Source organism: Apteryx mantelli, chromosome 6 (genome assembly GCF_036417845.1).
Source record: "Apteryx mantelli isolate bAptMan1 chromosome 6, bAptMan1.hap1, whole genome shotgun sequence".
Classification (NCBI taxonomy): domain Eukaryota; kingdom Metazoa; phylum Chordata; class Aves; order Apterygiformes; family Apterygidae; genus Apteryx; species Apteryx mantelli.
The window spans coordinates 21,077,944-21,092,901 of record NC_089983.1 but is presented as its reverse complement, the minus strand read 5'-3'; the positions used below and the strand labels follow the sequence as shown (position 1 = coordinate 21,092,901).

Below are 14,958 nucleotides of genomic sequence, written 5' to 3'. Positions count from 1 at the left end.
CATTCCAGATCCTAGGTCTCTGTAGTTGCCTGAAAAGCATTAGGTGTCTGGGAAAGGGCCATCCTTCTAAACATTGTCTGAGGCTGTGGCACAAATAAAGCGTATGCTTGCACAGCCGTCACCACACTTTCTTCGTTCCACATAGGCAGAAGAGAGTCAGGACATCATCACTGTGATGAATGTATTGCCCTGTCATTTTGGGAGAGACAGATCAGGGGGTGGTGCTTAGACCTTCCATATGAAGGGACATAGTGTAACTGTAGTGTGAGCAGGCTCTCACATTTACCAGGCGATAAACATCAGCAGAACATAGTGCCATCGTGTGTGGAGCACGTTCCCAAAGCACCTGTTATCTTAAATGCTGCCTCCCAGTCAGAACACAAGAGTTAAGTGTGGCAACTAGCAGTTCTGTCAAGCAACAAACTGTATCATACACTATGAACTGCATGAGCAGTTGTCAGGTATCTGTAGATAATGTGAACAAAATCTATTTTCCCATCTGAGTTGGGCCAGCTTCTGTAACTAGGTAGTTTCCAAATGATGCTCTTTCCCTCTGAATGCAAGCACGTTATGCATCCTTGTAAACAAAATACTGATAGGTCTGCAGTTTATTGTGCTTGCATGGCATGATCCTGATGATATAAGTGTATCTTTGTCTGATGTAGCTCCTGGGAACTATCCCGTGTGACCTGCTAGGATTGGCAGGGTGAAGGAGTGATGTTCTTTTCAGTCTGTGTGTGCATAAGCCCCCAAAAGGCTCACCAAGTGGGCACATGAACACTGTCTGATTCCCTTGCTGTCCTTGTTCCTTCCCCCTCAGTTTCTTCTTTCTTTCTCTTCCCCCAGGTTGTGATTAAACTTTACCATGCAAGCTTGAAAAGAGTCTCCGCTGACTTAAAGCTAGTAGTGTTCAGGCTTCAGGGAGCAATGGTTACTCACTTTGACATGAGGATGAGACATTTGAAGATGACAGGTTACAGGGTCGGATCCTCCTGCTGGGCTTTCCATATGGCCCTCCTCACTTAAACATTCTACATCTACTGTTGATAGCCCCGGGTACCTAAGACAGTGTAATCCTACCAGTGGAAGAGGTGAAAGGTGGTCTGTCGCTGAGATTACATGGAAGGAAATTGTGGCTCTGGATAGGATAGAGACAAACAAATTTCTTGGCCTTCTGCCTTCTGATTTTCCTTGTTCTGTTTTGAAAGATTTGGAGGTTTTGGGGGTGAGTCTCATCTAAACTGCTGGCAGCTGTATCTAGATAACCTGCAAATAGTGGCTGAAGAGCTGTGGTGGGGAGTGGCTTTTTGTATTTACCGGGGGTTAGAGGGTGTGAGTAAGGGACAGATATTGAGAGCCATAAGCACTGGGAGGTCATGAATTGCCCAAAAAACCAGAGAATTTTAGAAATATTTTAACGTGTCCCCGTGTACTCTCATTGAAGTGTGGTATTGGCATGACTGTTGCACCCCAAAAGGGCTCTCAGGCCTGTAGAGAGTGGTTAAATTACTGTATGCTTTAGTTGTACATCTGAGCATTTGCTTGAGTGTTCCTACCAAAACCAGTGTAGTCGTAGCCAGATAAATTGGAGGACTGGCCTGTTACCGCACTGCCTATATTGGAGAAAACAACTGAATGTAGCTCTTTCAGTTTCTAGCCGGTCATTAGCAGTTCATCTGCCTCTTCTGAAATGTTTTCCTCTGGGTGACATATTGCCTTTATTTCTTTTATTTCCCATCTGTCTTTTACCTGTATTGAACTACTGAGCTTTCCTGCTTGGTTGTCCATGTAATTTTGGGGTTTTGTACGATAGGTTGTTTTATTTGCAGTTTACTTGTAAAGGTGCAGCTCATAGCAACATTTTCATTAGTCAAACTGAAAGCTTTTCCCTTCAGAATTGGTGTCTCTCTTCCACTGCAAGAGTTGCAGTAAAATCGTGCAAGATATACTTCATCTTCTCATCGCATTTCTGTAATAGAGTACAGAAGCTGCATCAAGCTCTGAGCCCCAGATTATCATATGACACTGCTGCTAAGCCACTGGGGCAGATTTGCCAAGTGTATTTAGATTAACAGCCAAAAAAACCCACAATCAAGTGAAGATAGTGTTTGTACTTTGGGTCTTGGGTTTGTTGTTTTGTTGTTGTTGTTATTGGTTTTGTTGTTTTTCCCCTCCAATGTTTTCTCTGATATTAGGGTAACTAAGAGGACTTAGAATCACGAAAGCATTCAGTCTGGAAGGGACTCCAGGAGCTCTTTAGTCCAGCCTCCTGCTCAAAGCAAGGTCAGCACTGAGTACAGACCATGGTGCTCAGGGCTTTACCCTGTCAGGTCTTGAAAACCTCTAAGAATGGAGATACTGAAACCTCTCTAGGCAACCTGCTCCAATGATTATTTATCCTTGAGAAGAAAAAGATTTCCTTATACCACCCCCCTCTCCCCCTGCCCAGTGCCTACCCTGCTTCAATTTATGACTGTTGTCTATTGTTGTTCTGTCATACACCTCAGTAGAGAGCTTGGCTCTGTCTTCTCGGTAACCTTCTTGTAGGTATTGGAAGGCTGTGATTTAGGTGTCCCCCCATCCTGTCTCCCGCCGCCCCCGAAGCCTTTCCTTTGCCGGGTTAAACAAGCCCGGTTCCCTCAGCCTCTCCTCACAGGGCAAGTGCTTCCGCCTCCTTACTGTCTTGATGGTCCTCTGCTGAACTCAAATTTGTCAACATCTTGTTCTTGAGGCCTAAAACTAAACAGTTTCCAGATGCAATCTAACACGCTAAGGAAAGTGGACTGATCACTTCCCTTTATCTGTTGGCTGTGCTTCTGCTGATACAGCTGGTACTGTTTCTCTTGAAACTTGTGTATTTCTCTGTCAGGCAGACCTTTTTCCTCTAGCATACATGAATTAGAAGAACTTGGAATTATATCTTCTGCTGAGGGATTTGGGGCTGTTTTTGTAAGTGTAATGTATATAGCTGGCTCAGAACTAGATAGTAGTGCTTAGCATAGACTTTCTCCCTCTTTATGAGCATTTCTATAAAAGTAAGCTTACCCAGAGATCTCATATCAATATAGTTAAAACTCTGCTTTGCTGTTGTCAAAAATTCCCTGTTTTGCAGAAAAGATGGCCTCATCTTCTGATAACTTGTCATGTGGTGGGAATGTAGTGTAAGGGAGAGTTGAAAGATTTTATCAGGAAACTTGCAATGTTGTGAGGGGGATACAGCTTTGGTTATTAAATTTGGCAAAATACAAGCTCATTAATGACTTTGCATGGGAAAGGCTACCAAACAAAACTGAGCTATTAATGGGACTCTCTCATAGAAATTATCATCTATAATGCAGCAAAACTCTTTGATAATTTGCTTGTACTAATATAAGCTTAAGTGGAAAAAAGTCAATGATGCCAACATATTTGGAAACGTAGGTTACATTGCTGGAATGAATAAGGAGGTGCTTGCCCTCTCAAACTATTATAGACATTAACAGAATTATTAAAAAAAACTTTTTAAATGTTTTTCTGGAAAAAATTTTCCCTCTTTTCTGAAGCCTTCCATTAAGTGATTGAACAGGAGAAATCAGTAGTTTTTTGTTGAGTAGGTGCAGAACATCAGTAGAGTGTGTGCTTGGAAGAATAAAAGCTGTTAACATGAATTATGCTCTGTGATGTGAGGGAGAAAAACTTCTGCTCTCACAGAGCAGAAGGAGAGCTTTTCTTTGAATTATGGACCACTAGTGCTGAGAAAATCCTGTAATTAAATTGACTGAAATAGTGACCCAAAATGTGTCAGATACTGCAGTTTTGATGCGGTGTTGGGCAAAAGATTCTCCATCGCAACTATTTGCCTCTAAATTAATTGTAAGGTTCCTCTGTCTGTCTGTCTGTCTTTCTCCTATCCTTATACAAGTCTGTCTCCTGGTTTCTTCAGTAGTTCATGGAACAGATAATCTCAGAAATATTATGTGCCTTTGTTTCCCTCAGTCCAGCTGGAGCTTCGTCAGCCTTTCAAAAGCTGCCACAGCATCACAGGTGCTGAATGAATCTGATTATTCTGGGGGGAAAGCAGCACTTAATGTCCCATTTTTGGTCTTGATGGCAATGAAAATATTTCCATCATCTTAGCATAGTTTCCATGGTGCTAAGTTGTTTTCCAATTGCTCTCTACAGGAGTTTGGCCACCTGCTGCAAAGGGAGAAGTGGCTTCATGGATGGTGTGTGTTGGAGGCACAGTTGGTGGGCTGATAATTGCATGTTCGTCTCTAACAACCATCCTTAAACTGGATCCTGGAGCACTTTATCCTGTGCTGAGCTGTGAAGAGGCAATAATGATTCAAAGCGGCAGAGGTTAAACCATTAATATATTTAGTATTGTCACTTTACCTGGATAGCATCCATCTGTGTGGAAGTGGTATATTTCTGTGGGGGCAGTCTTGATTTAATTGCTTTGCCTTACAGTTTAATATAATTTGACATATATTTCTGTGTTTTAAGATCTTTTTATGATATCCTTGGAATTCTGCTTGATTAAAATTAATAGAGATCTGCAATATTTTTTCTAAGAGCAAATGTCTTGTGTATATATACTGTTTTTTTGGTTTTGATGATTTACTTTGTGCAACTCAACTTTAATAAAAAGTTATATATGATAGAGTAGCTTGCTGGACGCTTTTAAGTTTTGTTGCTGCGATATGGATTTCCTATCCAGTGTGCTAAAACAAACAATTCCCCACCATGTGCTTATATACAGCATTACGGAGGCAGTATCTCCTGTGTGTGTGTGGTGGGGGGGAATGGCCCGAAAGGGAATTTAGAGACACACTGGGGAAGGAGCATGTATGAAAGTAGCAAGTGTGCTACAGTAAGGAAATGAAGTCTCGCTGGCTTATATTGGCTTTCAGAGAAGCCATTTTGAGCACCCACAAATGACCTGAATGTTGAGGAAATACAGAGCAGCAATATTTACCTGGAACATGACAGATTTTTTTTTAAATCTCCTTGTCAGTTGCCCTGTAGTTTGGAAATGTTGACCTGCAAATTTCCTAATTTTATTTTCTCCATGTATGTCAGTACACACTGGCCACCTTCTGAGGGGATGGAAGATCTTTTCCTGTAAGTGAAAGATAGATAAATATTGCTATAACAGTGCAAATATCTATCTTCAAGCAGTGATTTGAGGGTTTTGCAGCTTTTGGGGAAGGAAAATATTTTCAGAAAAGAATAGTGACCATCATATCATTGAATGTATCAATAGTTTTCCTTCGTAATTAGTGAGTAACATGCAGTAACATTTGAATTACTAGTTTGCAGGTTATATTATTCCATTGCGAGCTTATACAGGCGTATCTGTCTTGAGGTTAAAACCTTTAGGGCATTGAATATCATATTTGATGAGGGCACTGCTTTGTCTTCCTATGACTTTTTTCGTTATCTGCCAAATTAAGGGGACGTTTTTAGCACTAGCAGAGAATTTTTCTAGATAATTCTCCCTAACCACCCTGAAGAATTATGTGGAACAAATCCTGTCTCACTGCAAAAATCTACCCTGTCATGTTATAATAGGATGATTCATGCTACAGGGTTACTGGTATACTCTTCCTCCGTCCAAGTGTACTGAACATTAAGAGGTTGGGTTGGCAAATCGTTAGAAAATCTCTATAAGAAATGGTCTTGTTTTGTCAGGATGGTGACACTGGATGATTTTTTTAGGTTTGTTTACAATTTGAGGATTTAATTGTAAAGTTAACGGGTGGGAAATGCATGTTGTTTACTAATCACATAATAGGCATGTGGTCATTCTTCTGGAGGGTGTATAATGTAGTGTGGATCTTTAAGACAGCAGATCTAAAATAGGATATTATGTTCTTGGTGTTTCTCTCCTCTAGTTTCTTCCCAGTGTTCTAAAACAGAATGTGAATTTTTAATGTTCCTTTTTATTCCCTCAACTCTGATGCAAGGTAGAATGGTATAAGCAGTCATTAAAAAAATGAAATAAGAACATCACAGGTTTAGCATTAGCCAGTGAGTAAACTGAGATGAAAAAAGGAATCTTAAAATGGCCTCCGAAATACAGGTACAAAGGTGTTCTGTTTTGTAGGTCTCAGGAATTCTATTATTAGAATTTTCTTAGTAATTTGTATCTCTTCTCCTACTAGCAAATTTATCTTTGTTTGATATATGGTCATTTTATTTGATAAAGCATTTTTGAAATTGTAATATTGATCATTTATCTCATTAATCTGAGATTACAGAAGAAGGTATTTGCAATAAAGAAATGAATCCTAAATAAGTGAAGCTCTGTAGACCCCAGCACTTTGTCTTGTCTGTTGCATATATCCTCTGCCCCAGGAAAGCAAATTTCTTGGCTTCCATAGTGACCAGAGTTTGAACAACCATGCTGCATATCTAACTGTTACAATAAAGTAGCAGCAAATAAAAATGCAAGATTGCTATGGTAATTGTAATTGCCATCCATAGCTTTGCTATCATGTGTCAATTTTGAATTTTATTGAATTTCTTATTCTTTATACCAATATACCAGTACAGCAAAATACGTGAGATATAATTCTGTAATGAAAATTCTGATTTATCACATCCAGTGAGTTCACATACTCCCTGTTGCGTGGTGAAACATTCTGATTTTAATATGCAAGTTGAATGAAGAAGGCAGCTAGTGGGGAAAAAATAGCATTCAGCTGTTTACCAAGCAAGTACCTTACAACAGTATGTGGTATACATGTAAAAATATTCCAATAGAATTCTTTTAATGAGCTCTGCAAATAAAGGAGTCTTAAGGGAACACAGAAATAAACATTTTTCACATTTAGATTTCATAGCTGTTTTTCACATCTAAATTTCATAGCTCTTGTTCAAGAAGCACATAAAAATATTTAAAGGGGAGTGCTTGTTTTCTTTTTATTTTATGTATCTTACTAGATACACTTGAAAGTATTTGGGAATATATTCCCATTGAGTAGGTGAGTGAGAGTTTGCAGCACTATCGATTGGTCTGATGACAATCTTGCATAGTTTTCACAAGCATGATCATTCCAGGAAAGTATTTATTGATTATACAGCAGTAATCATGAAGGATACAGCCTGTAAAAATAAAAAAATAAAGTAAAATAGATCTTTACAGGGCCTTAATTTCATCAGTATTTGACTGTTACCAGCATTTGTGGAATGAATATCTTGCTATTTCAGTTTTGTTATGCATCTGGTCTGAGATCTTGGCTGGAAGTGTAACCACTTACAGTGGTATTACTCAGCTGTCGGTTACAGGAAAGGTTTGGGTTTTTTGTTTTGTTTTGATTTTAAAGATGATCATTCTTATATATAATGGATCTTAAACTTGAAGAAGGTGAATTATTAATTTACCTGTGCAGTAATACAGATATCTAAGGCTCGCCAGATCATGGTTGTGAAGTAGTTTAACCTTTAGTAATGCTCAGTGTTGGAATGTATATGCTGTGATACTCCCTTTTATGTTGTTGTTTGCCTAAAATATACATACACACACACACACACTCAAAATATAAGTTGTAGAAATATGTTGGTATGAATGGAAAATGTCATTTTTCTGTTTCTAATTGAAACAAAACTGCACAACTTTTTTGTAAAAGCATCAGCTTTTCTTATACAAAAATTCAGTTTTAATTCTATGTGCAAGGATGCTGTGAAGTCTATAAATATTTCTCCTGGAAAAAAAATGTATGATTGTGAGAAGGCAGACAGCTTATCCTAAAGCAGTGTGATTGTTTTATTTAATTCTCTTTTTGCTACTAAAATCTCTTCTAAGTCAAAATAGGTCCTGTCCTTATCTGCAACACGTGATATTTTTTCTGCAGTATTTCACTAGGTAGTCAGCTTTTCCGTACTGCCTGACGTGGATATGTTATAACATGAAACTAGATTTTGGTTCAGTTTTGAAACAGATGAATAAATAATAGTCTTTGTGACCTGCTGATTTATTATGGACCCTGAATTTCATTCAGGATCATGTGCTAATTTGCCGTGAGTGATCCTGTGTAGTTCTTCAATTTGCTAGATTTGTAGTCTCCATTTAAAACACACATCATGACAGGCTCGATTCAACACATCTGATTTTATTTAATGCATTTGTCACTTTTTTAATTTATGAAACTTTCAGAAACCTGTCTTTAGGAAAGTAATGATCTTTCTTCAGTCAGTGCTTTCACAGGCTAAAATACTATTTCGTCGTCAGAGACTATCCCGGGCTGGAATGAGTGCTGGGAGGAGGGAGACGGAGCAGAGCTGCTTGAGGGAAAGAGGACAGTATAGAAGAAACAGAGGAATAGAAACTGGGAAAGACCAGTTTTCAAAGAATAATAAATGAGCAGAAAAAGATGTGGACAGGGAAGAGATGTCTCTACTTGAGATTACAGTAAATTGTTACATTTACATCTTTGCTACACTGCTGTTTGTATCTCTTGAAACACCTGGGTATGTTTGCTTTTAAGAGCTGAACAACCTGGTCTTGATCTGAAACTTAGAAAGCAGGACAGTGGGTGAAATGTTTTCTAAATACTATTTTTATTCTGTCTTCATGAGTCAGGAAGAAGGGCCACTTAAAGACTGCAGTGTGTGCTGAAATAATGTGTATCTGCATGAATGAGCTCACAGTAATTTATGTTTCTTCTTGCTTATATACAGGCGCCTAAGGACTCTGGCACTGTGGTCTGCATGTGCCTATCACAGCATGTGCTATAGAAGTAAGGAAGTGTTTCTCTATGATTGAAATGGCTTTATTTGAAGCAAATGTGTTTTAAAAAAAAAGTGTGAAAAACTTGGAAAATGAGTTGGAATTTTGGTTTTGTTTTTTTCTAGGAAAAGCTCACCTGAGCAGTCTGGCAGGTAACTAATCACCCACTTAAGTAAAAGTATGTTCTTTTTCTAGTGGTGTTTTTTTTAGTTACTTTTTTTTTCTAATTTGTAATCTGTCACAGTTTGTTTCTTGAATATGAAGCACGTGCTTGCAATAGACATCTAGATTTGATTAGATCAGGTTAGCCTGTGTCTGTTGTACAGAACATAAAGCCCTTCTCTGTGTAAAAGGCACTGCTGTCCCCCTTAGGATCCAGCCCTAGGTCCTTCAAAACTGTGAATTTGTCAATGGCTTCTGCGGATATTGGTTGACTAGAAATAGGGCAGTGTGAATACTGTGTTGTCCTACTTTCCCAGTTTTGTTGCTTTGTCCCTGGAAGTCAGTAATGTATTTTGCATCACTGCAGAAATTTTTGCCTAAGATGCTCTTTTGAATATACATCTTAATGTTCATTCTTGCATTAAAATATTTCTTTAGGCAAGCGCTAGGCTACCAAAATGTACTGAAAAGATTATATGCTGTTATCTCTACAGAATGAGTCATTCATGTTCAAAGGGAGCAGATGTTGTTGATTAGCTCTGGGATCTATGCTCCAGTTTATTTGATATTTTATTTTTTACAAAAACTTTGCACTACCTAGAAGGACGTTTCTCATAATCTCATGTCTTTATTTTTAGTTGAACACTGTTGAATAGCACCACTGACATACAGAAGTGAAATGTCAGGAGCTCTTTTTTCCAAAGTATATTTCAAGCAGCAGTCCATACTTGCTTTAAAATTATCAAAATAATCACGCTTGCCATGTATCATTTTGCTTAAAGATCAAATTAACCATAGACAAGCTTTAGCTATCGCTATAACCCAGGACTCTCCTTCTGCACTCAGGTTCTTTACCCAGTCACCTCACGGTTAAAATTTCTTACACGGCTATTTGCTAACTAGATGAAAGTTTTAATTTCCAGAGTGGTTCTGCAGAGAGGTGATACAGCTTTTAGTCTTGTACTAGATGCATAAAATTGTGTAAGCATATTTTCAGCTTTTAAGTATTTTTCTTTTCAGTCAGGTAGAATGATTATATTTGTTGTCATATGATGTAAGTTGTTAGTATCTAAATCTGAGGTTCTCTGTTCTAGAGAAACTGATTTTCATTGCTTGCTAGAAAGACATGAGTTTGCAGAATTTCTGCAAACCTTTTTGAACCATGTGAGTTCAGTTATAATGCACTGAAAAATAAAATTCATAGAAGATACTTTAAATATTTGATAAAGGCAAAGTTAAAATTGCCTATGTGTAAAACACTTGCAGTGGTTTTTGTATTTTAGTAGCATTCCTGTATCATGTTTTAGGGAGGAAAAATATTTTTCTTTGTTTATTTTATGCTGTTATTTTAAGGAGCAGCATATAAGCAGCACATAAACATCTTCCATAAAGAATCACATAATTAGCAATTGAATGAGATGTTCTGTTATCAATTGGGAATATGCAGAAATATTTGTGTACATTTAGAAACTACTCTATACATGACCATACACATCTACGTAGAGCCTATATGTGACTGTGTGGAGTAAGACAGCATAAAAGTTAGCAAAAGAAAACTAGTTTAGGTTGTGGGGAGGAGGGTAATTCAGATTTGCAGGTGATTTGATAGCTATGAGAAGCATGATAATTGAAAACTGGTCAAAGAGAGCTTATCCTCATATCTGATAATAACTGTCAAAGTATAACCATAAAGTAGTTTGATTAGTGTTTAGGGGTCTCTTACTGTATCACTTTAATGCACTGTGCAAGGCAGTAAAGTCTGTAGCGTATCAATGCGTTGTACCTTAAAGAAGAGCAAAGGCTAACGGCAGGCTGGTGCGCTGTGGGGAGGAAGGCTGACTTCAGCAGGAATCACCCCCACGTCAGCTGCTTGCTGCCGTAACTCACCTTCATGTGCATGGATTTTTTATGAGCTTTAAAAGTATAATAGGCTTTTACTACTTACAGATAATGCTTTTGTAGTTTGTTGCTATCATTACTGTATATTTCAGGAAATGTTAAGTAATTATTATTTTGTGGGGTTGTTTTTTATAAAAACTTTTTTTTTTTTAACTAAACCCAGATGCGTGTTAACTGTGTAGATTAAATATTCTGTTAATGGTTTGGAGTGTTGCTGCACAGGCGTTGTTGCAATGGTACAACCTGGTGTTCTTACAACATGTGATTTCTTCTTTATAGGTCAGTGCACCTTTCATATCCCTAGTTAGATTAAGCCAAAAAATACGGTGTTCTGCAAAGACAAAAGATGGAAAAATCTGATTGTTCAGTCAGCTGAGACCAAGCAAATTGCACAGCACTTTTTTTCATCTGGTTAACTGATAGCATGGTAATATATTGCAGGCAGTTTCCATAACACGTGTATGCATATGCCATTTTAGGACAACTTTTCTGACATTGATATAAATATTGTCTAGGCAAGGATGAGAAAAGTCTCTTCCAAAGAAAGGAACTAATGAATACTTCAATTCTAGTTCCCGTTCTCTTAAGATAATTGCTTAATTGGGTAGTTGTCTGTGTGCTTGAGATGAGTAACTTCCTTGCTTGAGATTTGAAACTTCTTTTGCTGTAGTAAGTTAGTGGTAAACAGGAAGGGGGATGTTTGCCTGGGTCTCAAAGTATGCAGGAAGACTTCCTGGGCAGCGTGCTCTCCCGAGGTGGCGAAAGGGCTGTTTTGCAGTCCTTCTCGGCTGTGCTTGCCGTCGTCAGTCCGTCAGTGTGGCGGCGGTGCTGCCGCAGAGGGCACAACGCCCGGGAAGGGGAGCGCTGGCGCCCCGGGAGCCACCTGGACCGCCACTGCCGCGCTGCTTCGTTTGTGGCTGACGGCTCGAGGAGCACAGCGTGTGCTTACGCAGAGGTGAAGTGTCATCTTATTGGTGGTGATGCTTCAGAAACGTGCTAAACGCGTTAGAGCTTCTTGTCTCCCTTCTAAATAACTGCTACGTTTGTATGAACATGTATTGGCAAATGCTTCAATGTCTTATAAGCTGGTATTTCCAGTGGATTTGCCAGAGGACAAATCTCTCTTCCGCTGAGGCAGCACAAATCTAATTAGCTAAGATTGAGTTCTCTTTTCTAATTGTAGAAGTTCTGTCAAATGTATTTAATGTTGAGGTATAGCCAACCCACTTGTGTATGGCAAGTTTTAGTGACCAGGAAAAAGCACAATTCCAAAGTCGTCATCATCTAGAAAAAATAATTTGAAGATAAGTCTGGGTCTGCCTCTGCGCGTTTTGTCAGCCCATTGCATTAGCATTGTGATGGGAAAATCGGCACTTTTTGAACTCATGTGAGTAGATCAGCAAAACCTTTAGAGTGGGCTCAATTTGTCCCTGTTAATTCTGCGTCCTTCTAAATTCTATGTCTTCCACGAGGTTTTGCAGTTTTATTAGTGTAGTTATGTTGGACAGGTACAAACATGTGCCACAAGGTATGATATAAGTCTCCTAAGATGGAGAATGGGCTAGTTCCAGTCTGTGCGATCATCATATTTGGGAGCTGGGACTGAATAGTTCACTGAAGCTTTCTGAAACACAAAGTGGTTTGTGAATTGGAAGCCCTTTTCCCCCCTCTTACTCTAGAAGTACAGCTCTGAGGAAATGTTACCGTCTTTTATACATAGCCGACTTTGTAAGATGACAGGAAAAAAAAGTTGTAGAAATAAAAAGCTGTATTTCGGGAAAGCATTCAGTAGGCATCTGATCAGCATAACTTTGCTTTGCAGTAATTACCTTGCTGGCTGTTTTGGGGGATAATCACAGTAGTGTGAATGCATTTTGAATGTTAAAATACAGGGATGCGGAAACGAAGGTATTTATGAAAATGAGTAAACAATAACCATAACATTATTTTTGCCTAGAAAACAGCCTTATTTTAAATGAAGGTACATAATGGTCCTTAGTCGTGATGTATTATGACCCCCCCCCCCTTTTTTTTTCCTGTTTAAAGGATCCGTGTTTACACTAAAAGTTCAAGTAAACGACATCATCAGTCATCAGTACCTGCGACAAGCAACTGTAGACGTGTTTGTTAATTACACGAAGACAAATTCTACTCTTACTGGAAACAACGGAGCAGTATTAATAAAAGTTCCCTATAAATTAGGATTAAGTTTAACTATTGCATCATACAAGGATGGCTACATGTTAACACCTTTGCCTTGGAAGACTGGCAAAATGCCAAGTGCGTAAGCCTCTTACAGTCCTATTAAACTTTATCTGTAGGTAATTGAAATTTCTTTCTTCAGCAGTCTGCCTAGTTAATGTCAACTGAAAATGATTGGATGAAGTCAGTTAAAGGAGATTTTGCCTGCCAGTGCAGATAAAAGGGTGACAAATCTGTTAGAATTGTCAAAATTTGTTTGTATTGTAAAAGCTGAAAATATTCCTTTCCAAGTCTAAGTAGGTTATATTGCAATATTGTGAGAGTATTCTGAGAAATTGTTTATCCAGACTTAACAAAAGTCTGGTTATGTGTTTTGATTTTGTCAAAAGTCATGTTTTCTCTGATGATTCCTGGAGTGTCTTAGCTCTGCCATTGCTTTGAGTACTTTTGCCTGTTGTTACAGTTTCATTCCAGCAGTGTTTCCTCACAAATTTTCCAGTATACAACTATTCCATTTTGGTTTTTAAAAATAGTTTTGAGATTCTGAAAAAAGAGAAGTGAGGTGGGCTATGCTAAGAATTCTAGCCACTTGTTTATCAGTAGTAAACACAGAATAGTGGCGTATAGATCTCCCTGCCTAACCGATATAATTCATGCTCTGGACTACAGGAGTCATTTATTTATCCAGTCTTTATACACTTTCATCTTTTTGTCTGCTTTCTTCACCATTCCTTCAGAATCATGCATCCTCCTAGAAGATTTTGAGATGCTTGCACAGTGTAACAGATAATATTATCATTTTCCACAGTATACTCGTCTGTGACACTTTCATTATTCCCACAAAGTCAAGCTAATATATGGCTGTTTGAAGATACTGTTTTAATTACTGGAAAATCATCTGGTAAGTTCAGTGTATGCAGACTGTAGTCTAAACACTTTGCGTACAGATGTTTTCTTAAAAATAAATTATTGAAACATATTGATATTCTCTATCAAGGGTTACATTGTCAACCTTTGTAATCTTGTGTGGAAAGTAGAGGTTACTTATCCAGTGGCTTCTTGAGCGCTTTTTTCCACGAGAAAAAATAGATATTACCTACCTACTCAAGGCCGCATTTTCAGTTAATTGTGTAGCTGTGTGTGGTAGTGACGGCTACCAGACTAGAAATTTACAGAGCCTGGAGAAAGTGTGGTAAAGCAGATTCTTGTGCTGAATGTATTTCTGAGCAGTAGTAAAAACACCACTTGTCTTTTTACCATCACTAAGACAAAATATTACTCTTTTACAGATGCCAAATCTCAACCAAGTGTTCAGTTTGCAAAATTTTTAATAAAACTTCCAACAGATCACCATATTACAAACGTTACAGCCTATCTGACAGTGCCAGAGCAATTTCTAAAAGTGGACAGCTTTCTCTACGCAACAGGAATACTTCTAAATAAATCAGGTATAGTAAATGTGTTATTTAAGTTTTTTTTTATAATATAATGCAGCTAAGTGTACAGTGTTCAGAAGAACCTATGCCTAAGTTAAGAGCCTGAGCCTGCTCCCATTAAATCACAAAACTTTGTTCCATAGGAATAAGAGGAAGATATAAACATGTCAAATGAGTAATTGATGTCACTCTTTATCATGTTCCATGTAGTATAAGTCTGCTTTATGTATGAGGTAGTTCTACCTAGTGTTGAAGTACAATTATGAAGTCCTAACTCACAGTAAGTGAGTATTTAAATCACTTCCATTTGTAGAGGGTTTGAAGATATTCAGGATTTCATCAGACTGGAAATGGTTTACTGAACACCTTCAAAATATGGTTATGGCTAGTGTGTAAATGGGGGGAACTTAAGGTAGTGGAACTGCAGCAGTTGGCTTCTGATACGTTTTTTTTCTGTGTTTTCACTAGAATTCTTTCGGTTGGCTTTAGGAGCTTTACACTTAGCATAAATATTGTGCAAAGGTTATAATTTGGCTCACAGACAGT

At 38.2% G+C, this 14,958-nt stretch overlaps 2 protein-coding genes across 2 annotated transcripts in view; both read left to right on the top strand.

The window, feature by feature from the left end:
- The window catches only part of ITGAV (integrin subunit alpha V), a 66,082-nt gene extending 61,894 nt beyond the window's left edge, over positions 1–4,188 (top strand). Inside the window, exon 31 of the mRNA XM_067298959.1 lies at positions 4,162–4,188. The gene's annotated coding sequence lies outside the window, so the exon portion shown is untranslated. The remainder of the gene's footprint in view (positions 1–4,161) is intronic.
- The window catches only part of FAM171B (family with sequence similarity 171 member B), a gene marked incomplete at its 5' end in the record, with an annotated part of 29,786 nt that overhangs the window by 6,829 nt on the left and 7,999 nt on the right, over positions 1–14,958 (top strand). Inside the window, 3 exons of the mRNA XM_067298625.1 lie at positions 12,821–13,054; positions 13,785–13,877; positions 14,266–14,424. Coding sequence (XP_067154726.1) covers positions 12,821–13,054; positions 13,785–13,877; positions 14,266–14,424 — 486 coding nt within the window. The remainder of the gene's footprint in view (positions 1–12,820; positions 13,055–13,784; positions 13,878–14,265; positions 14,425–14,958) is intronic.